We start from the raw sequence: 26,831 nt of genomic DNA, 5'->3' as shown, positions 1-26,831 counted from the left end.
TTTTTTGTATATATATTATGAGTTTTATGTGTTATTATTTCATCAATTATTATTTTATATATTAGTTGAGCCTTAAAGGATTTTAAGAAAAATTATTATGTTCTGCATTTAGTGAAGTGATTATCTTATTACACCAGTATGAGTTGGGACGGGAAAATTTATTATTTAATCGAAGTTACTATGTAATAAAATATTCATTCATAGGGAAAAACCTTAACCTAAAACCCTCCTCTTTCTTTCTCCTCCTCCTCCTCCTCCACTTTCAGACTCCCAGTCTGCATCTTTACACTTCTCCAGGTAAAGGTAAACCATACTCTCTCTCTCTCTCTCTCTTCTGTAACTAGTGGTGATTTTTGTTACTTTTTCTGCTTTAATTGTTATCATGGCATGACAATGTCGGCTGCCTTCAAGTTATGCCTTTTGCTTGCTCTCTCATGAACCCTAAATTTCTGTTTGTTTTCTGGGAAAATACTGAATTTAAAAGAAACTGTAGCTCCATTAGACTTGGATTTTGCACCCGTGAGTTTATTTGGGAATACTTTCGTTCTCTGCAGTCTGCACTCCTGTAAATGTTGTCAATTTCTTGTAATTTTGTTTATAAATTCAATTTCTTGCAATTGGTATATACATTTTTTTTTCCCAAATTAAATCATTCAATTTCATTTAAATTGTGATTAGTAACATATTATTGAATTCGCAGCAGCGAAATGGGGGCGAAGGCGAAAAAGGCGATGAAAAAGCAATTGAGCAAAGCCTCTGCTCAATTATCAGCTTCTTCTCACAAAAAAAGAGAAGCTGCTGCTACTGCTTCTGTAACTGTTACTGCTTCTACAGCTGCTGATTTCTTGGTAATGCTTAATGTAATCCTAGTTATTTATTTATTTTTCCTTTCTCGTCTGGTTGTGTTATTTATTGTTTTGGTGGTGATTTTATGTCGAAAGCCATTAGAAGGTGGTCCAGCTCGTAAGCTCCCCGAGGAAAAGCCCAATGAGGATGTTGCTACAGTTTTATACATTGGTCGGATACCTCACGGCTTCTATGAGAAGGAGATGGAAGGTGTGCAGTAGAGATTGTCAAATTTGATGTACTTGAATGAACAATGTTTACAATTTGTGCTCAAGGTTATTGCTATGTTTGTAATTTTACGCCTGTGAAAACCGCTGATTAGATGTGTTTGTACCATACTTGACCAATCTCGAAACTACTAAGCACCGGTCAACGTTATACCGTCAAGAACTCAGAAGAGTTTCCCTCCAACCAGGAGGCCAATCACAGCGTGACACGTGTCGACATTAGAAGGCAATGATAGCACGACACGTGTCAACATTAGAAGCCAATCACGATACATGTCAATGTCAGAATGAAACTAAAAACTCTCTTCTATAAATAGAGATCATTCTCTCACAATATTTCCGAATGTCATGTGTACTAAATCATTCACTAGTACTCATTAAAAGAGAGCTTGAACCAATACTTGTGTAAACCCTTCACAATTAATGAGAACTCCTCTACTCCGTGGACGTAGCCAATCTGGATGTACCATGTACATCTTATGTTTGCTTCCTTGTCCCTATCCATTTACATATTTATCCACACTAGTGACCGGAGCAATCTGGCGAAAGTCACAAACTTGACACTTTCTATTGTAACAAAGTCCTCGCTGATTTTGTGCATCAACATTTGGCGCCGTCTGTGGGAACGACACTTATTCCCACTCTCTTCAGCTTTGCCAAGCTGGTTTCCACCATTCGTACACTCTCTTTTGACCAGGCATCCCTTTCCAACATGGGGAGCGAAGGAAGCCACGGCACACAGAATGACACTCATCTTGCACCTAGTGCGAAGCAACGAAAGAATGAAGGAAAAAAGGTTGCTCTTCAAGCTAAAGTCAATGAGCTAGAAGCTCAGAACAACAAGATAGTAATTAAGAATGAGGTCCTCCAGGAGCAGTATGAGAAGCTCTTTGAGACGCTCCACGAAAATAGGCGTACTCAAACACGCGAGCCCGTTGCCCATGTGGACATCAACCATCATCTAGGTGCCCCCCAACACGGAGGGTCACCTCCCTTTGACATGGGTATTCCTGATGAGGAGCGAGCTAATCATTAAAACATTAATCAACATGAGACTTCTCTCAACCCAGATGCTTCGACCCGAAGTAGAAGAAGTGAAGGAAGACACCACCTTCTAGAAGGGTTGGAATGATCGAAAGCCATTTATCGTGACTGCCGAGACTTCCTAAAGCAATGTTGAGAGAATCCCCTCCACATATGCTCGAAGATCAATGACCCAAGGGTTTCTGAAAGACTCAGTCCCCTCCCACAACCCAGGCCAGCTGCTAATCTAAGGAAAGAACGACAGGTCCCAGAGGAACATGAAGGTACGGAGGACTCTGAGGTATTCCAACAACTCGCCCTAGAAGTCAGTACGGCGAGTCCAAGAAAAAACCACATGCCCATGCTCAAACTTTCCTACTTCCAAGAGGCAATGAAGACTTACGAAAGAAAATTCCAGTGGTACATAACTCCACTCATGACCCCCTTGTCCTACAGCTCATTGAGGAAGTAAACAAGTTGAAGGCCGAACATCAGGCCGAGATACCTGACTAGAACCAACCCAGGCTTGGCCCTCTCACAAAAAATATCATCGACACCCTCTTCAAGCGAAGACAAAACAAAAGCTTAATTTACAACTCTATACTAGAAGGGATGACCCAATTGAACACCTTAACCTTTTTTAGTCCACCATGGCATATCAGATGCACACAGACGAAGAACGATGTCTTCTCTTCCCCTCAACTTTCTCTGGCGGAGCTCTAAACTGGTATTGCTGTCTTCCACCTGAGACAGTAGACTCATTTGAGGAATTGAGGAAACTGTTTGTCTCTCAACACATCTTCCAGACCGATCACTTCCATTCTGCAGATGACTTGTACATTATTCGCCAGAAGCCGGACGAGTCACTACAAGAGTATGCCGGTCGCTTCAGCTATGAGTATTCCCGCTGTGCTGAGGCAGATGACAAGACCACCTTCCAAGCCTTCACGGTAGGCCTACGTGATTGTTTCTTCAAGTACATGATCAATGCCAACACTTGGATGAATTACTCTAAGGTGATGGCACAGGCTTACAACCATGCCTCCGCCGAAGCAAGGACATACCAAGGGAACCCCCATATGGTTAACCCCTATCAACAAATGGGAAGTGGAAGTCAAGTTCTACCAAGTGAGGAGATATTGGCCATTCAGACACCCATTGCATCATCTCCTGCCTCATTTAGCTACTCGCTAAGTCACCAAACGTATCTGTCTCTTGATAAGAGAAAGGATTTTTACTATCAGCAAGCCCACTACAACAAAAGGGATAAAAGTTCGTATCAGGACAACGAGGGTTGAACGTATCGTCGACTATTATGACTATGGGGCCAAGCCTCACTCTTTCAAAGTGGATGACTAGGTACTGAAGGAAATGCTATTATAAGAAAGCATACACATTACATATGTTTTGACTCTCAACCGCTTAAGATCTTTTGTCACATAAGCCATTCAACAAATATTTAAAGAAGAGAGAATTCAGACAACTTCTTCTGAGTCTTTTGCGTTCCTAGCACTGGAACACTTGGTCTACGCTGACCTACCCTTATACTCCAACTCAGAGCTTCAATATGCGTACTTTGACACAAAGTATGTGATACTAAGTGTTACAACCAACATGGTTCACATATCAAAAGCATGGATCCCTTCATGCATAGCAAAACATTCATAAGCATCACTCATATCAATCAACATAAACATTATACATTCCAACACATTCATACATAAACATCATACATTCCAACACATCCATACATAAGCCAACTGTGCTTCAAAAGGGTTCAACATACTTTATGTCTTCGACACTTGTTACAATGTGCCTCGACACCTTGCCCTTATTCTCACCAACCAGGTGATGAAATGTGAAGAAGGAACTCATCTTCATGCCACCAACCAGGTGATGAAATGTACAACCCGTACTCACCTTTATGCCACCAACCAGGTGATGAAATGTATAACCCGTACTCTAATATCATTTGGCAACTTGCCACTCATGCCACCAACCAAGTGAAGAATGAACTAATCTTCATGCCACCAACCAGAGGATGAAATGTACAACCCGTACTCTCTTTCATGCCACCAACCAGGTGATGAAATGTACAATCCATACTCTAATATCATTTGGACTTGCCATTCATACGACCAACCAGGTGAAGAAGGAACTCATCCTCGTGCCACCAACCAGGTGATGAAATGTGATGAAGGGTGATGAAAGAACTCACCTTCGTACCACCAACCAAGTGATGAAAGCAACTCACCATTCATTCCACTAACTAGAAAACGAGTGGTACAACTTGTACATGTGAACTCCAACCATTCACAAATAATAAAAAACCCTCAAGCTTGACAACTCAACTAGGGGAGCACTTATGCCCAACAAGAGTTATAGTCACCAACAAAGTCTTATTGCAAGCCAACAACAACTTCAGTGCATGGCATGTGAAGATCAAGCTATTCAGCCCTCTTGCATCTGCTTCAGACATTTCCCCTCTCTAACAATGCAAACACTACAACTCGTAGAAAGCTTCAAACTCTTGATCAAGACAGTGTGAAGCAAAACCAATTTATGATGCCAACAAGAGCTTCATTAAATGGAGGGCAACCATAATTCTCAAAAGCTTCACATACTCTTGATCAAGACAGTGTGAAGCAAAACCAATTTACGGTGCTAACAAGAGCTTCATCAATGGAGGGCAACCACAATTCTCAAAAGCTTCACACACTCTTGATCAAGACAATGTGAAGCAAAACCAATTTATGGTGCCAACAAAAGCTTCATCAAAAGCTTCACACACTCTTGATCAAGACAGTGTGAAGCAAAACCAATTTATGGTGCCAACAAAAGCTTCATCAAAGGAGTTCAACCACAATTCTCAAAAGTTTCACACTCTTGATCAAGACAGTGTGAAGCAAAACCAATTTATGGTGCCAACAAGAGCTTCATCAATGGAAGGCAACCACAATTCTCAAAAGCTCCACACCCTTTTGATCAAGACAGTGTGAAGCAAAATCAATTTATGGTGCCAACAAAAGCTTCATCAATGAAGGGCAACTACAATTCTCAAACCTTCAAGGCAAATTCAAGATTGTTCGAAGTAAATTCAATTTATATGGTTCATCCAAACCTTCGACTACTACAAGGTATGACTTGCATCACAATCTCTTGCTCAAAGTGTGGAAGCAAAATTTGTATATGTTGTCTCTCCCACATTTTCAAAATTCTAGTTTCCCAAAAAAATAAAAAAATAAAAAAGGAAATTCAACAAAGTTTCATCAATGGAGGACAACTACAAATTCTCAAAAGCTTCACACTATCTTGATCAAGATAGTGTGAAGCAAAATCAATTCATGGTACCCAACAAAAGCTTCAACTCCAAAGCTTCACATACAAAGCTTCAACTCCAAAGCTTCACATACAAAGCTTCAACTCCAAAGCTTCACCTACAAAAACTTCACCTCCAAAGCTTCACCTACAAAACTTCAACTCTAAAGCTTCACATACAAAGCTTTAACTCCAAAGCTTCACCTACAAAAGCTTCACCTACAAAGCTTCAACTCCAAAGCTTCACCTACAAAGCTTCAACTCTAAAGCTTCACATACAAAGCTTTAACTCCAAAGCTTCACCTACAAAAGCTTCACCTACAAAGCTTCAACTCCAAAGCTTCACCTACAAAGCTTCAACTCCAAAGCTTCACCTACCAAAGCTTCACCTACAAAGCTTCAACTCCAAAGCTTCACCTACAAAAGCTTCAACACAAAAGTTTCACCCACAAAAGCTTCAACACAAAAGCTTCACCTACAAAAGCTTCACCCACAAAAGCTTCACCCACAAAAGTTTGACCTGCAAAAGCTTCACCCACAAAAGCTTCACTCACAAAAGCTTGACCCACAAAAGCTTCACCTACAAAAGTTTGACCCACAAAAGCTTCACCTACAAAAGTTTGACCCACAAAAGCTTCACCCACAAAAGCTTCACCTACAAAGCTTTAACACAAAAGCTTCACACTATCTTGATCAAGATAGTGTGAAGCAAAACCAATTCATGGTGCCCAACAAAGCTTCAACCTCAAAGCTTCAACTATAAAACTTCAACACCAAAGCTTCACCTACAAAGCTTTAAAAAAAAATATATATATATATATATATATATATTTTTTGGAAATTCGACAATTCAAAAATTCGAAAATTCAAAAAAAAAAAATTTGAAAAATCGAAGAAAAAAAATTGCCTAGGCCTCATCTTCTTTAGGCCTAACAACTTTCATAACAAATATGTATGAATGAGGAGTTTTGGGCTACCACTTAGAAAGGAAATGCCTCAATTGTCAACTCCCTCGACCGAAGATTTGGGAGACTCCTACCATATGCTACTGCACCTTGATACTCAGAAGTCTCACGGCCACTCAATAACTTGGATTTTTCAAGTCTCCAACCGAGAAGTTTTCCTCACTCGGGAAATTAAGGGAGCACTACCTCAACATATATGCTTCACTCTCAAAGCTTCAACATACAAGCTTCAACAAAAGAAACAATTCAAAGAACTTAGTGAAGAAGGCCTTGGTGTATTTAACACAATACGTTGAAATGAAGCAAAGCTTGTTTATTGATATCTCCAATAAGTTACAAATATGTACATATACATGAATCAAAATAAACAAACAAGAGGGAGCCTTCACAAAGGTTGCTCATGAGAAGTCTCAGTAGTCGGCTGAGCCCCAGAAAGAGTATGCACCGGAGGGTGATCATTTGGAGCCTCAGTACTAAGCAAAACCCCAGAAGGAGGAGGCACCGAAGGTTGATCATTTGGAGCTTCATTACGCTGTACAGCCCAAGCAGACGAAGGCAATAAATGCCTTTGGAACAAACCCACAAACCTCTGATGATCAAGTAAAATTTGACCATCAGATTCCTGCAACTGGTCAAGCTTCCTCTTCATGTTTGTAGCATAGTCAAGTACGAGCCTATGCAGCTGTTTATTCTCATGCTTGAGCCCTCTGATATCCTGTTTGAGACTTATCACTTCAGCCGCCAATGATTCAACTTGGCGGGTTTGAGCAAATAGGCGTTGGGCCATATTAGACACAGAACCTGCACACTGAACACTGAGAGCCAGAGAATCCTTAACAGTCAACTCATCAGACTGTTTGGAAAGTAGTCTGTTATCTTTAGGAGTGAGAATGTTCCTGGCCACCACCGCAGCAGTCATATCATTCTTCATCACAGAGTCCCCAATGGTAAGAGGACCAGTAAGGGATAAGAAGGATGGGCGCCATATGTTGTCTTAAGAAGGTATGGCTGCCTCTTCACCAAAGTTCAAGTCAAAACGACAATCAGATGGGCCAAACATTCACAGAAATGATAAAGGAGAAATGAGGTGCAATAAATCTCTTAAGCTAAAAAATAAAAGGAAAATTCTTAAGCAATAACTCTCTGAATATACTTCTTGCACACAATTGGTGCCCTTATAAAAGAAAGGGTAACAGAGCCATTGGTTCAAAAATCGAAGAGGCACCACTCTTCGGATTTCGAAGAGGCACCACTCTCCACACACAACATCAGCTCTTCGGGTACCACAGATAACTTTGCCAAAGATCTCTGACAAAGTTTAGACATATAAATTTTGAAGGTCCAGCTACCCTACTATTACCCACAAGGGTAAAGGAACAGCATCACTGCTTGATAACTAGAAAATCCCAATGTGTGTCAATCTTCGTGCTCTGTGGCAAGGCAGACTGGCAAAAATGCCTAACCTTTACTCACATTCGAGAAAACACTCCCAACAAGATTGCTTGCTCAAAAATCGAAGAGGCACAGCTCTCCGAATCTCGAGAGCCAGACTCCCACCAGGATTACGTGCTCAAAAATCGAAGAGGCACCACTCTCCGAATCTCGAGAGCCAGACTCCCAACAGGATTACGTGCTCAAAAATCGAAGAGGCACCGCCCTCCGAATCTCGAGAGCCAGACTCCCAACAGGATTACTTTCTCAAAAATCGAAGAGACACTGCTCTCTGAATCTCAAGAGTCAGACTCCCAACAAGATTGCTTTCTCAAAAATCGAAGAGGTACCGCTCTCCGAATCTTGAGAGCCAGACTCCCAACAAGATTACGTGCTCAAAAATCGAAGAGGCACCGCCCTCCGAATCTCGAGAGCCAGACTCCCAACATGATTACTTTCTCAAAAATCGAAGAGAAACTGCTATCCGACTCTCAAGAGTCGGACTGATAAGCTCATATTTACATATATTTTACATCAAATTCACTTGTCTTTTCTTAGTTAGTTCCTTATATTTTTGAGCTATTTACTTTGTTTTTGTGTTTTGTAGGATTTGTCAAGCAAACAAAAGAAAAATAGCACAAGTGGGATTTTAAGTAACAAATTCGTCAAAACTGCCTGTGCAAATCAGATGACTTTGGAAGCAAGTTGCGAACAGCTCAGATTGAATTAGAGAATGAGCCTTACATGTTTGGAAAGCTACGGCTGTCTATTTTCTAGAGCATTTCGCGGATTGTTAATATCATTTTCTAGAAGAAGTTATGGCCGTTTTAACACTGAAAGGTTACCAAGAGGCTGAGCAATTTGTAACTACAATGGAAGCAATAAACCCAATAAATCTAGCAGCCAAAACTGATGCAGCCAAGAACAAGTCAGCTGACACTTATTCAAATATAAAAGGGAATGGAATTAAAGATGAGGATTAAAATAGAGTAATTGGCATAAGGGATACCCAAAGAGTTACAATTGTTTTACCATTTCCTCTCACTTATTGTCATCACTAAATGGCTATTATTGGGTGGGTTAAGGAGAAGAAAATGATGCAGCAAGAATTGGTTTAAAAGCAGCGTTGGGGAAGGAAGGAAAGAGAGAATGAGGCCTCGATCAATTTATTTCGGTTCTATCTTCTCAAACTCATGTCTATCTTTTGTTTTAACTTAAAGATTGTGTGTAACTAAATTTTTAGTAGTTAGGGGCTGTGTTGAAGCCCCGAATATGATTGCAAGTTTGTTATGACATTTCGTAAGAATTACTTTTATGAATGGATGAAAATTGGTTCACTACTTGTCTCATTGATGAACTCTTTATGTGTTTTCTACGGATGCATACTTAGTAAGCATATCTAGAATTCTAATGCTATGAATGTGTGTGCCTGCCCTTGTCAAATAAGGACCTACATATGTTCTAGAGTAGTACTTGTTAATTACGATTAACATGTGAACCAATTTCTAGGATAAGTAAGATAACGTCAGTACTTACGATGCATTGTGATGACTCAAACTCTTTTCGTTCTTAATGATTTCTACTTGTTAAATCTATGAACACGCCATTCTAGATTGCATGCTAGGAACTAAGTTAAGTTGAAAACGCCATTCTCTTAACATACTACATAAGAAAGAGTAATAGGTTGAGTTCTAACATTGAGACAACTTAAGCATCTTCATCCGGAAATAAAAGGAATTTGAATGAAACATAACATGTTTGCATGATTATTTGGTGGTGGATAGCAATTCCCCTAACTCGTTTTTCTTAATTTGTGAACTATTTAAAATTTGTTTATGTCCTGTTTTTGTTCGATTTAATTTAAATAGCAAATTAACTCTAAAAATCCCAAACATTTGTCTGAGCATAGCTCTGTGTGTCTAGTGTCTTCATATAAAATTTCGTAGAATTTAGATAAGTGTAAGTTGGTCTAATAATTATTTTTCGGTGGCTGGTCAGTAAGGACAGCAACCAGTTTTTGTGACATTTTAAGTAGTTAGATAAAACAATCTTCTGCGGGAAAGACCATTATTTTCATATGCGACAATTCATAAATCTTAGTGTTAATAAGGAAAATCAATAGGATATTTGTGTGCTACTTTGTGGTGTGCTTTTAATCCTATCACAGACTCCCAACAGGATTGCTTTCTCAAAAATCGAAGAGACACCGTTCTCTGAATCTCGAGAGCCAGATCCCCGACAGGATTGCTTGTTCGAAAACCGAAGAGGCATCTCTCTCCGAACTTCGAGAGCCAGATTTCCTTGGATAAAGCTTGTATGTAATCTCTACACGCAACATCAGCTTTCCAGATACCACATACCACTTTTTCAAAGTGCTTTGACAAAGTTAAAACACGTGAAGCTTGCAGCTTCCACTACATTGCTATGACCAAGAAGGGTAAATGAATAGCACTACTACTTGTTGTTAAGGAGACTCCTATATACGTCGACCTCCATCCTCCACAGCCAAGCAGACCTGCAAATAAATAAAAAATGCTCAACTTTTCTTCACATCCGAGAGGGCACTCTCAGCAGAGTCTCTCGAAATACTCAGCTTCTTTTCCTCCCGATAATACCTCTGCAAACAAGCCACACCAGAGCAAGAGTATCTCATATCATCAGGGTTAAAAGCAAGAGTATCCCATATTATGTTTTTTCCCTATCTTATCCTTTGCCCTTGTTCTTACCTGCAAGACAAGGAGAAAGAGAACAATCAGTCAGCACTTGGAATCAAGCTTCCAGTCATGAACTGACTGCCTGGAACCCCTTGCATGATTACTTACCTGGCATTACTCTCGAGTATTCATCTTCAACATCTTATGCTTCCAGAGAAGATACCACATCTGCCTGAGGAACAGATAGAAGTGAGAAGGATACAAGGAAGCATGTGGAGACAAGCGTAACAGAACATGTGCCGATACATCCACTACTTTGTCAACAGCAAAAGTATCACATATCATCAGGGTCGAACGTACTCGAGATTTGATGGACTTGTTTTGACCCTCAAATTCTTAAGTCGGCCTTATACTCTGGAGGAAACCAGAAAACCTTCCAGCCTAGTTCAAGAATAAGCCTGTGGAAAGTTACTTCTTCAAAAGCAAAAGTATCTCATATCATCTCTTCTCCATTTGCTTCTCCTTATCCTTGTTGTTATTTACGACACAAGGAGAATGAGAACAATCAACCGGAAGCCGAAATCGAACCTCCGATCCAGGTTGCTTGCTTAGAAGTCTAATTGCTTACCTTGTTTGTTACCTCATTCGGCAAATCTCCTAGCTCGGCGACTTGGGGGACTCCTACTATAGGGTTTGTATCGTACTTGACCAAGCCCGAAACTACAAGTAAGCTTCAAGTGAAATTGATACATTACCTTGTGCATCTTCATCGGTTAAAGATACCACCCCTGGATGGAGGAAAAGTACTTCCAGAGAAGATGTCACATCAACATATGAGACAGATAAGGCAAGTGAAAATGATACCACACTTCGGTACTTAGAAGTTTCGTGATTACTCAATGGCTTGGATCTTGCAAGTCCCCAACCTAGGAGCTTCCCTCACTCGGGAATTTAGGGGAGCACTGTTTGTACCATACTTGACCAATCCCGAAACTACTGAGCATTTGTCAACATTATACCGTCAAGGACCCAGAAGAGTTTCCCTCCATCCAAGAGGCCAATCACAGTGCGACACGTGTCGACATTAGAAGCCAATCATAGAGCGACACGTGTCAACATCAGAAGCCAATCACAAAACGACACGTGTCAATGTCAAAATGAAACTAGAAACTCTCTTCTATAAATAGAGATCATTCTCTCACAATATTTCCGAATGTCATTTGTACTAAATCATTCACTAGTACTCACTAAAGGAGAGCTTGAACCTATGTACTTGTGTAAACCCTTCACAATTAATGAGAACTCCTCTACTCCGTGGACGTAGCCAATCTGGGTGTACCACGTACATCTTGGGTTTGCTTCCCTGTCCCTATCCATTTACATATTTATCCACACTAGTGACCGGAGCAATCTGGCGAAGGTCACACACTTGACACTTTCTGTTGTAACAAAATCCTCGCTGATTTTGTACATCAACAAGATGTTTTCCACAGGATTTTTTGGGCAATTTGGTTCGATTAAGAGATTAAGAATTGCGCGTAACAAAAAGGTTAGGCTGCTGGACCACAACCATGTCACTATATATATGTTTTTTGTGATGATTCTAATTTGTGTCTTTCATAGCATTTTCTTATCTGATTAGTGGTTAACTAGCATCTGTAGTCTGCCACGATAACTTTGACTGGTACCACATGCCAGATCGACTAAACAACTATTTCTAACCAGTGAAATTGCAGTCTTTCTAAAATTTTGGTTGATGAGCCATGAACTGGATAAAGTGTTTTTTAAATGGAAGTGAAATTGGGCATGTAGCTTTCAAATCTTGATCTGACAAGTGAACTAATTATTGGGCGGGTTGAAACTCAAATGAGGTTCGCCACTGTGGAAATCTTCAGTCTGATATTAGGGACCGAGGCTGAAAAAGAATCATGGAAAAAAGAATTAGATATTTTGGAGTGAAAGTAGCGGTCCTAGGGTGATCAGCCTTGATGAAAATCAAGGTAGTGCTCCAAGAGGGATAAAGTTTGAAGAAAGTTTGTAAAAAAATTTGTTTTCACCTTATCAACTCCAACGGTATCTTATAAAAATAAAGATACATGTATAGGGTTTAGGGTTAAAACCCTTAAGATAATTTAAAATTAGGAAGATCAAGTGTTTTAAGAAATTAATCCCCTAGAAGATAAAGTGTATCAAGATGTTGTATTTACATAGAAAATAATCTCTCTGTGTATATATACGTAATCTGTACTCCAAATCATTACAATTATTATACCTTGCTCATCGATGGCGTCTCATTTGGAAGGAGTAAAAAAACATGTGCATTGACTGATGACGTAAGGACGTATTTTGTTCCTTGTAACTGAAGATAAATATAGTGTATATCACTCTTGAACGTAATTCTGCAACACCTTCATTCCTTCCGGACTTGTGATTATTTGCAGATTAAAGATCTTCTCGTTCATTTAGTATGCAGTATTATAGTTACAGGAATTATTATGATTTTCACAAATTTTAACTTGTTTTTCCCTTTCATCTTATGTTCAATAGACAGGAAAATCGAAGCATTTTGGCTTCATTGAGTTTGCAGACCCTGAGGTTGTATCCATTTATTATCTAAAGTCCTGTTCTTCTCTACAATGTTTCCTTTTTTGTGGTGCTAACACTACCTTCCTTGTCTGCAGGTGGCGAAAGTTGTAGCTGACACTATGCATAACTATTTGTTGTTCGAACACGTGTTGCACGTCCATCTTATTCCTCCACAGAAAGTTCACCTGAAATTGTAAGTAATTATTTGTTTATCTTTTATGATATGAGAGTTTGGCATCCAAGATATTTTTCTGATAGTAAATCCAATTATGTATTTTGTGTTTAAGATGTTCAATGATTCCTTAAAATTGCTATCATGTTGTAGACATCGAAATTTCGGTGAAATAAATGTTGATCAATAATTAAAATTTCAACGTTCACGTATCATATAACGGTGCTTACAAGATTGTGGAAGAAGATGGCTTAAGAATTGGCCCCATAAACAGCAAGTTCATGAAGTGGTACTATGCCTGAGAAGAAGACAAGCTCCTTGCTTGCAAGAGTTGAAACTGCAAACGGAACCAAATGCTCCTGGCCCGCAAGAGTATAAACTGCGTACGGCACCAAAAAGAAAAATGCATTTGAACTACGTCATGACTTGATCCCTCCTCAACTGAGGGTACGTAGGCAACTTAAAACTTCAAAACTTCAAAACTTCAAGTACAGTCACATCAACAAAAAACACAAACACCTTGAAGAATAAAGAGCGAATTCAAAATGTGAATACTTTATTTCTTTGAAGGAAGGATTTGGCTACAAAACATTGCTACAAAAAAAAAAAAAAAAAGGCTTGAGGAGGACATTATTTGAGAACTATGTCCCTAAAACTATGGTAACGATCCTCGATTAGACCTTCTAAAGTCTTCAAGGTCTCCACATCGGTGGGAGACAAGGTGGGCAACTCCATAGCCATGCCTTTCTCTTGCTCTAGGCATGACATCTCCTTTTGGTACTGAGAAATTGTAGCTTCCTGCTTCGAAAGAACACCTTCAAGTTGTGATGCTTCAATTCCCAATTGTTTTCGCTCTCGCACCAACGCTTTTAGACGCACTCTGACAGAAGCTAAAGAGGTTCCTGTGACTTGCTGAGAAGACCGAACTTGGGCAATTGATAAGTCTATTTCTGTAAGTTGTTGAGCTCTAACATCTGGACTTAACTTCTTCGAAGAAATAGCACACAGGCAAGAATACTTAGTCGAGTCAGCCATAAGTTCGACAATCTGAACTCTCAAAGGCAAGGAATCAACGTCAAGGTCGTCAATTGCAAAAACAAACTTCGACAAATCCTCCTTGAGCAACGCAAGGTCTTCCTATGATCACCTTGAAAGGCTCTCCTCAATATGGCTTTTGACAACCATGGCCGCATTTAAGTCTGACACAATGGATAAGTTGCTCAGTACCACGAAGGTTCGGCCTTCTTAAAGAGATCTCAGAGCTGGGTGGCAAAGGTGTTGGGCACATGACGAGCCCTTGCATACCCTCACCTACACACAGCAAATTGGGGCAACTTCACGGATTCAGAACAAGCTATGCACCAGGCGGATCCCTAATCTCCCTGTCTATAAGTAAATTACCTCTAAGTAGCATCTCCATATAGGAATGAACGCCTGATTTCGCCAGATCAAAAGAACAAGAAGGCCCAACCTAAACAAGACAACGAAAGATGTTAGAAATCAAAGCTAAAACAATGAAAGCAAAAGAAGTCACAAGAAAGAAGGAAATATGTACATCTTTCTCAAGTGACACACGACCATCAAATTGAGGAGGCCTAAACACCTCTTTCTTCTTATGATGAAAATTGACGTCGCTATCAGCATGAGCACCTTCAAGTGGTCGCTTGTTTATAATTTGTTGACGTTGCTACAAAACAAGTCCATCTTCGTACGAATCAACTTCATCACCCGCCTCTTCATAAGCATCTGGATGTCGAGGAGACAAGCACGAGTGTTAAGGAACTAAAACCACAAGTCTATCTTGCAAAGGAGCTGCACTCGCACAATCAAGAGCTACCATCTACGCAAGAATCACAGAACAACCCTCTCTCGACACATCATTATGTGAGTGAGAAGAATTTGTCCCACTTGCTAGCCCCAAGTTTTCATAATGTACCTTTAACCACCAATTTACGTAAGCACGGGTCACCGGATTGTTCTTGAACTCATCCTTGGCTGGCAGGATGATAGAAGCATTTGTACATGCATGGGAACAAGACTCTTAATACGTATACACGGCTTGCAGAGATTTCGACTGGGCGTTTTTCTTCAGCTTGCCTAGCATATGTTGGACAAAACCAAATTGCCTGCTGAAATGGTGGGGATTATACGGCTGAATGATGTATCGATCTCTTTGCCATAAAGAAACATACCCCGAGCGAAGTCTGATATTTTGCAATCGGCTGGGATTGGATGATCGGCAAGGAAGTCTGCTAGCGCTTATCCCTTGACGACTTTAGTTGGGACGTAGATGATCTCATATTGATTGAAAAGTAACGCCTATTTATAGAGTTGCCCTGTCAAGACTGGTTTGGACATGACGTATTTAATCGGGTTAGCTTTAGCAACCAAGTGGATGGTGTAAGCATGCATGTAATGTCTAAGCTTCTGGATGGCGAACACTAAGGCAAGGCACATCTTTTCTATTGGGGAATAGTTCAACTCAGCGCCAGTGAGAGTTCGAGTGAGGTAGTAAAGTGCTCTTTCTTTCTAGGATTCATTTTCTTGTGCCAAGAGTGCTCCAACTGAACTTTCCTGAGCGACGATGTACAATATGAGCGGTTTCCCGAGCATATGCATCCCTAGGACAGGTGGACTTAATAAATACTTGTTTATGCTCTCAAAGGCATTGTGGCATGCTTCGTCCCATACAAATGGAACATATTTCTTCATGAGTCGACTTAACGGTTGACAACGCCCTGCAAGGTTGAAGATAAAACATCTAATGAAGGCTAGCCATCCTTCTAGACTTTTCAGCTCGTGCAGGTTTCTTGGCTCAGGCATGCTTTGAATGTCCTTGATCTTTGATTGGTCCACTTCAATGCCACGGTGTTTAACAATGAAGCCGAGGAATTTTCCAGAGGTGACGCCAAATGCACACTTTAATGGGTTCATCTTAAGGTTGTATTTTCGCAGCCTTTTGAACATTATTCTCAAATCCTTCAAGTGATTTGATCTCTCTTTTGTCTTGACCACTACATCGTCTACATAATATTCTACGTTTTTGTGTAGCATGTCATTGAAGATTTTCTGCATTGCTCGTTGATATGTAGCTTCAGCGTTCTTCAAATCAAAAGGCATCATCTTGCAGTAAATACCCTTTGGAGTGCAGAATGCGATTAGTTCCTCATCTTCGGGAGCCATGCGAATTTGATTGTATCCATATGAGTCGTCCATGAATGACAGTGCCTTGTGGCCAGTGGTTACGTCCACCATGATTTCAATGATTGGCAAAGGAAAGACGTCTTTCAGGAAGCATTATTAAGGTCTCGAAAGTCCACGCAAACACATATTTGTCTAGATTTTTTAAGAACAATGACGATGTTGAAGATCCACTTGGGGTATTGCACCTCTCGAATGAAACCTGCTTCGATTAGCTTGTCAATCTCGGCCTCAATCTGTGGGATGAGCTCGGATTGATAGCGTATTTGAGTTTGCTTTATCGGTCGCGTTCCAGGCTTGACTGTAAGACGATGCACAGCAATGATAGGGTCAAAGCTGGGCATTTCCTTGTAAGTCCAAGCAAAGACGTCTTTGTACTCTAATAGATGTTGGTATTACTCATCTACCTCGTCCGCATTTAGCAGCGCACTTACGAAGATAGGCTTGGGCTCCTCTTTTGTTCCTAAGTTGAGCTCCTTGAGATCATCAACCGTGGCTTGCCCCCCATCCTCAAGCTGTGGTGGTGCAGCAGTGACGACTTCCTCAAGGATTTCATCTTCTTTACCTTCTTGGATCGTGATGTGGAAGACGTCTTGGACCTCATTTTTAGTGTCGTCCTTTCGGGCTTGTTGGCGTGAAGATTGGCCAGTGTAGATGATGGTGTGCATTCTCACTTTTAGTGGTCCAATTGTATCAACCTCCAAGATTGTTTGGCGCTTCATCCTTGAAGGAATAGACTTTCGAACGTCATATTTTTCTACCAGACTGTCGTGCTTTTCTTCTTTTGGCATTGTCTTTCTCTTTCCGGAAGGCTTCTTGGTTTCTTCAAGTCTTTCCAAAACTGATCGTCTCATTTAAGAGCTAGCCGTGTTTTGTTTCTTAGGTTTTGATAACCTTTCAAAAACAGAGCTTTGGGATGTTGGCGTGTTAAGCCTCTTAAAGACGGAGGTTCGGTCTTGACCACCAATGTGATTAAGTGCCGATATTCTGGGCCTTAAATGATTCATTCTATCGAAGACTGATGTCTAGGGGGCGGGTTTAGGCTCCTCTTGATCTTGTTTAATGCTCACACTAATATGTTGAGCATTAGCGTTTTTCGCTTTGTGTGAAATCTTCACAGGTGCATTTGGTGTGAAGCCAAGTCCAACTTTTTTGTTGTCAACTCTGTAACCATGCCCCTTCAACTAATTTTGAGTCTCGGTGAGGTCACGTTCTTTGTCGTTGATGGTGTTCAAAACCTTATTTCCAAGATTTGAAGAGGAAGTGAAGTTGTACCCAGCCTTCGACATGAGTTTGTAGACGTTTGGATCAAAACCTTCTTCGGTCCTGTTGGTTGGCAGAAAGCTTGGTTCCGCCCCTTTTGGCAAAGCCTTTATAAAGCCCTGTGGTGGTCTTGCAACCTTAGCGTCACCTAGCTGTGTCAGAGGCAAAACTGCATTCGTCTTGAGTAACCTTACATGATCATTGTGCCGCTATGTGTGGGCTTTGCTTGCTCTAGTTTCAAACGGGGATTGACCATTCTTTCTTCTCGACATCGGGATGTATCGGAAGACGGGTGTGTTCGGTCCTTTTGAGGGTGTCCTACTTCCTTTGGTTGTTGCAGGTTTAGCAGGCTTATCATCGTTTTTGCTTGAAGATGGCACAGTTTCTCTTTCTTGCTTCTTGGGCATGGTTTGCCGCTCCTTCCTTTTAGGTGTTGGTTTGCCTGTGGATTGGATCTCTTTTGGAAGAGCTTCGGGCACTATGTCTTCCTCCATGTAGAATTTGGTGTATGCGAAGTGTGATTCGACTTCGGTAAATGGCTTGGTATCGCCTTGGATCACCTTTACTCTTTTTGGTAGAAATTCAAGGCCTTCCTAAGAGCAAGTTGTAGGAAGTTCTTGCATCAATCACGTGGAATATCGTGCTTGATTTGAGTTCACCAATGGTCATCTCCACTCGGATCATGCCCATCGCTCTTTGTCTTTCTTGGTTAAAACTCTGGATTAGCAGACGGTTTAGGGATAGTTCATCCACCTTGATACCGATTGTGGTCATTGTTGACTTTGGCATGATGTTTATGGCTGATCCACCATCCACAAGCATGTGGTTGACTTTGTGCTCCTTTATGTACCAGAGACGAAGAAATGACGGTTGTGAGGCTTTGATCCTAGCAGTAAATCTTCATCGGTGAAGTTGATTGCATCACAGGCGGCACAACACATGGCATACTCATGTGGCCGAAGTTTCAAACCTTCGTCCTTGCTTTCTTACACTTCGTGGTCGTCGGGACTTGCTAGGATCGTTACTAGTGCTCTTCGTATCTCCTTGGACAATAGTAGCGTTTCCTTGATACTAAGGTATGTTGGTAGGCCTTCTTTGGGCGTGAGGGTCTTCTCTTCCTCGGTGGCAATAACTTTGCCTTTTGAGGGCTCTTCTATCTCCACTTCAACCATATGACAGGTAGCGACAGTGCACTGTTGGAAGAAGTCCTTCGGGAAATACTCGTGCAAGGAGACAGGAATTTATGACTCTTGCTCCACAGGTTCCCTAGCGTACGTTAGCTTCACAGCTTTTACGTTTCTTTTAGGCTTCCTACTGTCGTGGTGGTGGTGCTTTCTCACTTGTTCATCTTTTGACCGTGTGGCTTGTGGTCTTGGCTTCCTTGTTTTCTTGTAGGTCACCAGTGTCCACCCTTCTTCACCGCCAGTATGTGCATTTTGGTCGCTTGCCCCCAATGATGGTTGTGCAGAAGGTGCTATGTGGAAATTTTAATTATTGGTCAACATTTATTTCACTGAAATTTCAATGTCTACAACAACATCTGCCTGGAGAACAAATAAGGCAAGTGAAAATAATGCATTGAAGCATGTGGAGACAAGCGCAACAAAAACATGTGCTGGTTCATCCGTTACTTCTTCAAATGCAAAAGTATCTCAGATCATCAAGAATGTACTCTAGATTTGATGGATTTGTTTTTACCATCAAATTCTTGAGTCGGCTCGCTAAAGCATGGTGAACTACAAATGCTGATTCATTCTCGACGAAGCTGAATTTCACTTGCCTCGTGAAGCTGCTCGTGGTTCCATTCTATTCAAGAACAAGCATCGACGGCCCTTGAAGAAATCACAAGTCCGATTCAAGATCAAGTGTCCACCACATTTGAATCAAGTTCAGCTCCAGATAAAAGGAGTAAATTCAGACATTTGGTGCAAGTTTGACAGAAGAAACCCCCCAGCCCAGTTCAAGATTAAACTTATGGAAAGCTACTTCTTCAAAAGCAAAAGTATCTCATATCATCAGGGTAGAAAGCAAAAATATCTCATGGCATGCTTGTTCCCTATCTTTTCCTTTACCCTTGCTCTTACTTGCAAGACAAGGAGAAAGAAAGCAATCAGTCGGAACCTGAAATCAAACTTCTGATCTGGAACTAATTGCTCGGAACTTTTGCCTAGTTGCTTACCTGGCATTGCTCTCGAGTGCTCATCTTCAACTGCTGGTCTCAAATTTGCTTAGCAAATACCTCAGAACAGTTGATATGATATTGGCTCTTTACACTGAAACTACCAAGCATGGATGATTCGCTAAGAAGTGATGCTTTGAAGGACCATTTAAAGGTAGAAGGTTGCGCACCATTTCTGCCATACAAAAGAAACAAGCAAAGAAGAATGCAGCATGGTGGGCTGTAATAGATCACTATAGCATAACCGTATCTTAGTCAAATCCAAGCTTGGCATTGTTGCTTTAATCAAAGAGCTAGAGAAACTTCAACAACCTTTCGATGGCACCGTCGTCGAAGAGCAAAGCCTCGTCGTGCAACGCCATCAAATCGCCACCACCACCAGGGAACTCTCCTCTTACTTGCTCAGATCTCCAGCCCAGTTCAAGAATAAACCTGTGGAAAGTCAACGATTGGAGGAAACCAGAAAATCCTCCAACCCCGTTCAAGACCAAAGCCAAAGATCATCTACCACATGAAGCTCCTTGTTGTCCAATTTCATTCAAGATCAAGCTTCGACGGCCTTTGAAGAAATTTCAAACAAAATTCAAGAACAAACCTCAATGGCACTTGAAGAAAACTTTCAGCCCAATTCAAGATCAAGCCTTAGTGGCCCTTGAAGAAATTTTCAATCCGTTTCAAGATCAACCCTTAACGGCCCTTAGATTGATATCTACATTAAGAGACTTCAAAACACATTTCCTACACGTGACAAGTACATGTATACGACGCACCTCGAAGTGGGGGCATTTGTAGACATCGAAATTTCGGTGAAATAAATGTTGACCAATAATTAAAATTTCAACGTTCACGTGTCACATAAATTTTACACATAGCATGTAACTCAACGAAAATTTGAAAATCATTGAAAAAGTCATCAAACAGGACACATGTAACACCTGGAAATGATTTATTTCATCTGAATATTATATTCAAAATTAGGCTTTGAAAAAAATTCTATAAATACAAGTCCATTTCATCCATTTCAAATGACCAATTCACATACATTTCTCTACTCCCAATTTGGAAGAGAATTCCCCAAATCCTTGAAGCTTTGAAACTCTAAAGCTTTCAAGCATCCAACCTCCCAAATTCCTAAAAATCCCAAAGGATCAAGAAAGCTCTCTTCGTTCTTCGTCAAATCTTTGGAGAACTGTTTATCAAGATCAAGCCCTGAAGGCTCTTGAAGATCCGTTCATCTTGTCTTCAAGATCAAGCCCAGAAGGCCCTTGAAGAAATCCACACAACTGTTCATTAAGATCAAGCCCCGAAGGCCCTTGAAGATCCGTTCATCAAAATCAAGCCCCAAAGGCCCTTGAATATCCGTTCATCCGTTCATCAAGATCAAGCCCAAAAGCCCCTTGAAGATCCGTTCATCCATCAATCTTCAAGATTAAGCCCAAAGGCCCTTGAAAAAACTTCCCTCAACCTTCAAGATCAAGCCCTAAAGGCCCTTGAAGTAACTTCCAACCGTTCATCCAAGATCAAGCCTCGAAGGCCCTTGGATCAACAACACAATCCTCAAATTTATACCTTACGAAAATCGAATCAGATGACCAAATTATAAAGAAATTGTAACCTCAAAATCATTAATACAAAATATTATTTTGTACATGTGTTCTTGTCTCATTCATCACAGGAAAATTCGTGTTTACACATACAACTCGTTCATTTGTGTGCTTTGAGTCCCGAGTGGTAATAATTTCACGTTCATTTCTCTGTGTCACTTAAAATTGAGAACAGTGGAAAACTATAGATAGGAATGGAGGGAAAGGATGAAAGAGTTAAGGGGAACTTTTATTGTAGGTAAAGTTCTCATGGTTTAAATTCGATAATTGAAAAATAGATCAGTCATCAAGCTAGAGGAGAGAAAAGGTAGGGGTATCAGTGGTTGAATTGTACGGTGTTTGTATTGGTAGAATGACTTGATAAGTACATAGATAATAAATCCAATATGACATATACGAACTCTAGTACTACTGGAATAGAGCAACTGTGACATGTATGAAATTCGAGTTGGCTTGTCATTGCCAAAACTAAAAGTGGATGTATTTTGTAATGGTCTCTTAATAATTTCAACGTATCTATCAACAACCATGCCAATTTTTCTAGTGGGTGTTTGGTGATGATAAAGCCATGGAGTGATGGTACTAGAAGTTGTTCTATTGGTAGCTCGTCTCTTTAAAATATTGTAGAGTTAAATTTTATTGGTACTCGTACCAAAATACAATTCTAGCTTTGAAAAAACGGGTTGGTTTTCCCCTTACTAATCAATTTTATAGCTATAAATGCTCACCATTTGTGTTTTGCTTACTTTTAGATGGAAGGGTTTCAACTTCCGAGTCAGACCCGTGAACTGGGTTCAAATTGAGCGGAAGAGGCATGACAAGGTAGTCATTGCAGACGTGAAAGCAACCTCTAGCAAGTTTTCTCATTTGACGATACCCAAATGACCTGCAAGGACTTTCAGTCTTTAACTTTTTCCTCTTTGGGTGGTGATTTTTCAGGAAAGAACGGTGGAAGAGCTCAAGAAGTTCATGGAGAAGATTATGAAGAGAGATCTGAAACGTCAAAAGAAAATTGAGGCCGCTGGTATTGATTATAAATGCCCAGAAATTGTAAGAATGTGGTCCTGTTCACGGTTGTATATATTCTTTTCACTATTGAAGCGATGTTACTTAAACATTTCATCGTACATCCATTTTTCAAGGTTGATTTAGCAGTTAAATTGTACATGTATTTGGTTCTTGGCAGGAGGGTGGTGGTGAAGAACCTGCTCCAAAGAAAAGGAAGACCGACCAGAAGAAGGTATGTCATGTTTTTTGTTTGTACCATTTTCTGGAAGATAAGACATATGTAGTCATCTCATCTCATCTCTTCTATGGCAGGTTGTTTCGAAATGATGAAGCGCACACGCTCGTCTCTGTCCACCCCTTCCGCCGGGAACAAGGCAGTTATGGATTTCTGGAGAATTTGGGCTTGAGTTTTGAATCTCATCTAACAAATATAACCTCTTGTAGTTTTTTTACGACCTTTTTCATCACTCTTCATGTAATGTAATCGTGCATTGTCCATCGACAAGTTTTATTAACATCAGTTTTTTAAGATATCCCATGTTGTGTTGTTGAGAAAAGAAACAGCAAATCTCAAGTGTTTTACTCTCGTTTAGGCATTACGTTGTTAGACGTGGTTTTCGCACTCATTTGGTATCTTAGGAACGGACAATCGGCATACTCGCACGCTCGTGTCGTGAAACATCCTACTTACGGCCTTATGGCCAAATGATCGAACTGATCAAGCACTCCCCCAAAGATCATGCATGAACCAATTCAAGAAATGGTTTAGCAATTTGAGTATAGTTAACATGAATCGAATTGAATGTGCGTGTGAAGTTTTGTAGTATGTTTCCACGGATCAATCAACACTTTTTAGTGCGGCAGAAGGCCACGGCAATGGCCTCCGGCCTCCCGGTGCAGAAAGATACCGATAGCCACTAGAAAATAAAATGTTGATAGACTTAATCCTAAAGTTTTGACCTCAAAAGAAATACCACAGGAATAATATACGTCTTTAGTCACTCACGAATATGGGGAGCAAAAGAATAACAATTTCTCGCAAAGGCTACTATAAGATGTTAGTATGAATAACATGTGTTATGATACAACTGTTAGTGATGACATATATATAAATGCGATACCAAATGCTTGTAATGCATGAAGATACGCTAAATACGGTGTTTTATAGGTCACAATCTTGAACTCGAATCACAGAAAAGGAAACAAAAAGGAAAGGTCTCAAAATCATCTAGGCATGGAAGATGTGCACCCCATTCCGAAGAATCACGAGTTTATCCACCCACCAGATACATGGCCCCTAGAGGTATTTTCGTGCAAGGGCACGGACTTTTGTATCAAAATGTGATGACGCAATTCGCGAACCAGGCAGGTACAGGGGATTAAGAAGAGTCTGCAAGTTCACAAACATCTTATGAGTCAATGATCGGTTCATGTGTTTGTGTTATGAAATGGAAATTGTGTAATGAAACAATTAACAGTGTGAAATGGAAATGGAAACTGTGTAATGAAATAATTAACAGTGTTTAGACAAATCTCAAGATTCTGTGAAATGACAAACTAATTTCCTTATTTGGATTCGCCAGAAAAGGAAAGACAAAAACTCGGTATTTAGATTTCATGCATCCTAACTTTAAAATCTACCTCAATCCCAAAATCTACCATCACCATAACCACCATTAACACCACCACCCACCGTCATGGCCCCCACCATTTATACCACCCTGCCACCACTTTACCACTAGCACCATCACCACTACTAACATAAACTTTACCCGTCACCACCGTCCATTTACAAATAATTGATACCTCCATACACAACTTTGAATTTCGTAGTTAAATCTCATCATGTAGGTTAGCCAAACAAGAAATGTTACAAGTGCTATAACTTATCCCGTGTTTTTAAGTGTCATCAATTTGAAATTTTAGCACTCTTAAACTCCCACACCCAAATCCATTATAAGAGATAAGGCTTGGGAAAAATGTTACCCACAGAACCCATGCTTAGGCTTCTCCACCAAGTCACATTGACAGAAATCTCAAAAGTTCTTTTACAAGACGAGACTTGTACTGGAAGGCTCTTAGGTTTGAAGATAGGATACTGGATACCACCCCAAATTGCATTCAATTCATATTATAATATGTTGGTACGGGAATTCACGTTAAACTGTGAGGTGGCAGAGAGTCCATGGAGAGTCCCACTTTTGAGAGTCTCCTTAGCATTTCTCTAACAATAAAATGGAAAATTTTGCTAGTCATAGATGGACTTGGAACACATATTAGACGAAAAACAATACTCAGGATTGTGCAAATACTGCTTTGAAAGAATGTGCAAATTTGTATACATACGTGTCAAAAGATTAACAGCACAAGTGTGTACATTATCAAACAAAATTATTTCCAAAGCCATATTTTGTAATACACAAATGAAAACGCTGTTAATCATATTTAGAATGCCCACACAGACACACATAATGTATATTTTTTCTACATATTTTCTTTTCAGTGATATTGCCAGTGAATTTCTACTCTCTAACTTCTATAAGACTATTCACCTATTCACCCAAGATACCACCAGAGAATCTTCCTCACAAGTAGTTTCATTTTCAAAAAAAATGTGAGCTTATTTGCTTGTATCAGAGGATATTCGTAACAGTAACGAGAAGACTGAACAAGTCAAAGGTTTCCTAGGCACTAACAACTGATCATGACCATTTATATTTCAATCTCTTGCTTTGTTTTGGTTCCCAATGCATTTATAGTTCCAGAGAAACACTGAACTAGAAATAGTCTTCAAAAAACGGAGATTCTGAACTATGCATTCTATAGGAATCAAATTGATTTGGGTCCTAGGCACTGTAACTACGTGCTTTCTAATGAGAGCTAGCCCTTTTGCTAAGCAACAATAATTAAAACTTAGCTATCCAACTTCTACTTTTCCTAATTACAAAACGCATAGCAGAAAATACATAGTTCACCTCTATTCATCTCATGCCATCCCAAGGCTACAAGATTAGAAGTATAGAGTGTAGATGACATAGGGATTCCACAAAGAACACATCAAACATTAAGAACCTGCGGAATTGTAAAAATGAACTTTAAATAAAGGGCTGATGGAATGTAGTGACTTACTTTGATATAAAGCTCATGAACCTCTTGGAAGAAGCTCTTGATTCCATCATCGTTACGAGAGTCATGAAGTAGCATAAGTCGTGTATGTATGCATAGTTAAAGAAAATGTCAAACTGGAAACTGTACGCTACCTAACAGAGTACAACTAGGCACAAAACGAGGAGACCTTTCACTCAGCCTTGACAACTATGGCAACAGCAATGAATATGGAAATTAAAGACAACATAAGTATATATATTCAGCATCGTAGTTATGCCATCTGCTGACATTATCAATGTTATAAGTTAAAGACACTTTCTTGATTTAAAAAACAAAGGAGTTGCACAAGAACCGGCACAGAAAATAACACATCATCAATAAACATACAATTCTAAGATAGGTGGAGTTGACACAAATATTTGAACTGAAAATATGAAGGATATGACCAGCCGTAACATAGACGGAAACCACCAGATCATTAAAGCGATCGATTGCTTTCAAGTACCTGCACCGAAAATGTCACAAAGATCAATAATATGCGTAAACGAGTCGACGAGAGGAGCATAGAGGGTACAGAAAAAAGTGGCTGGCTCACATGGCACTGGTAGTCCAGGCAAGGTCCTGCACAATATCGAGGGCGGCATGTAATATGAACTGATGCAACTGAGCAGCATCTTCTCTCTGTGTCAAAGTGTCAAACCAACACCCATTACCCATCTGAGTACTTAGCCATACAAACACAAATATTCTGATGAATTTACAAATTATTAACTACATTGCCTAGCACGAATGTGTTCCGCTCTACACCCGAGTTTGAATCTCCCTCCCCGCAGTTTAGATTACTTAAATAATAATTAAACAAAAATAACAGAAATTGAATCATTAAACAAAAATAGCAGAAATTGAAGCAAGCATTGTAGATGCAGAGATTGCCAAGAAATGAAGAAACCCACTTTAATTAATTGAAAATTCGATTTAAGTTGATGAGATTTCGAGAGAAATCATTTGATTGATTGTCGCGAGGAATCAAGCAATGGAAATCAGAAATTGAAAGGGAAAGAGAGAAAGAATGATACTTTCGCGGCGGATCCGACTTCAGCTTCGTAAATAGGGATGTCGCTTCTGCTGACGATGATGAAACACGCCGTCGTCGCCATCTGATCTCCCTCGCTCTCTCTCTCTCTCTCTCTCTCTCTCTGCTCTTTTTTCCAGCGAGATGGCCTCCGACGACGACTCACTGAGATGA

General features: G+C 40.2%; 2 protein-coding genes across 3 annotated transcripts; one reads left to right on the top strand and one right to left on the bottom strand.

The window, feature by feature from the left end:
• Window positions 1-210: 210 nt before the first annotated feature.
• Window positions 211-23,010, top strand: LOC126603428 (uncharacterized RNA-binding protein C1827.05c-like). 2 transcript variants are annotated; one of them, XM_050270271.1, is made up of 10 exons: window positions 226-297; window positions 704-848; window positions 942-1,056; window positions 11,958-12,013; window positions 13,012-13,059; window positions 13,146-13,243; window positions 22,222-22,291; window positions 22,409-22,519; window positions 22,656-22,709; window positions 22,790-23,010. In XM_050270271.1, exons 2-10 carry the CDS (start codon window positions 708-710, stop codon window positions 22,802-22,804), a joined length of 708 nt encoding a protein of 235 aa, XP_050126228.1. In that variant the 5' UTR covers window positions 226-297; window positions 704-707; the 3' UTR covers window positions 22,805-23,010. The 2 variants fall into 2 exon arrangements, with proteins under 2 accessions (XP_050126229.1, XP_050126228.1); XM_050270272.1 differs by lacking the exon at window positions 11,958-12,013 and having other exon boundaries at window positions 211-297; window positions 701-848; window positions 952-1,056.
• A 499-nt stretch (window positions 23,011-23,509) lies between these two features.
• On the bottom strand, window positions 23,510-26,831 carry LOC126603429 (uncharacterized). Its single transcript, XM_050270273.1, has 5 exons — window positions 26,662-26,831; window positions 26,181-26,266; window positions 26,030-26,090; window positions 25,607-25,693; window positions 23,510-23,867 (listed from the first exon to the last, which is right to left on the bottom strand). The coding sequence occupies exons 1-5, from the start codon at window positions 26,740-26,742 to the stop codon at window positions 23,775-23,777; spliced, it is 408 nt and encodes a 135-aa protein (XP_050126230.1). The 5' UTR covers window positions 26,743-26,831; the 3' UTR covers window positions 23,510-23,774.

Source organism: Malus sylvestris, chromosome 15 (genome assembly GCF_916048215.2).
Source record: "Malus sylvestris chromosome 15, drMalSylv7.2, whole genome shotgun sequence".
Taxonomy (NCBI): domain Eukaryota; kingdom Viridiplantae; phylum Streptophyta; class Magnoliopsida; order Rosales; family Rosaceae; genus Malus; species Malus sylvestris.
Note: the sequence above shows the minus strand (reverse complement) of the source record. Positions and strands in the feature narration are given on the sequence as shown.

Coding starts and splice junctions, on each gene's coding strand:
- LOC126603428 (XM_050270271.1), top strand. CDS start 708: ATGGGGGCGAAGGCGAAAAAGGCGATGAAAAAGCAATTGAGCAAAGCC. Junction 1,057..11,957: donor CTATGAGAAGGAGATGGAAG/GTGTGCAGTAGA, acceptor TGTTTTCCACAG/GATTTTTTGGGCAATTTGGT. Junction 13,244..22,221: donor CAGAAAGTTCACCTGAAATT/GTAAGTAATTAT, acceptor GCTTACTTTTAG/ATGGAAGGGTTTCAACTTCC.
- LOC126603429 (XM_050270273.1), bottom strand. CDS start 26,742: ATGGCGACGACGGCGTGTTTCATCATCGTCAGCAGAAGCGACATCCCT. Junction 26,267..26,661: donor AAGTCGGATCCGCCGCGAAA/GTATCATTCTTT, acceptor ACTTTGACACAG/AGAGAAGATGCTGCTCAGTT. Junction 25,694..26,029: donor CCGTCTATGTTACGGCTGGT/CATATCCTTCAT, acceptor TAACTATGCATA/CATACACGACTTATGCTACT.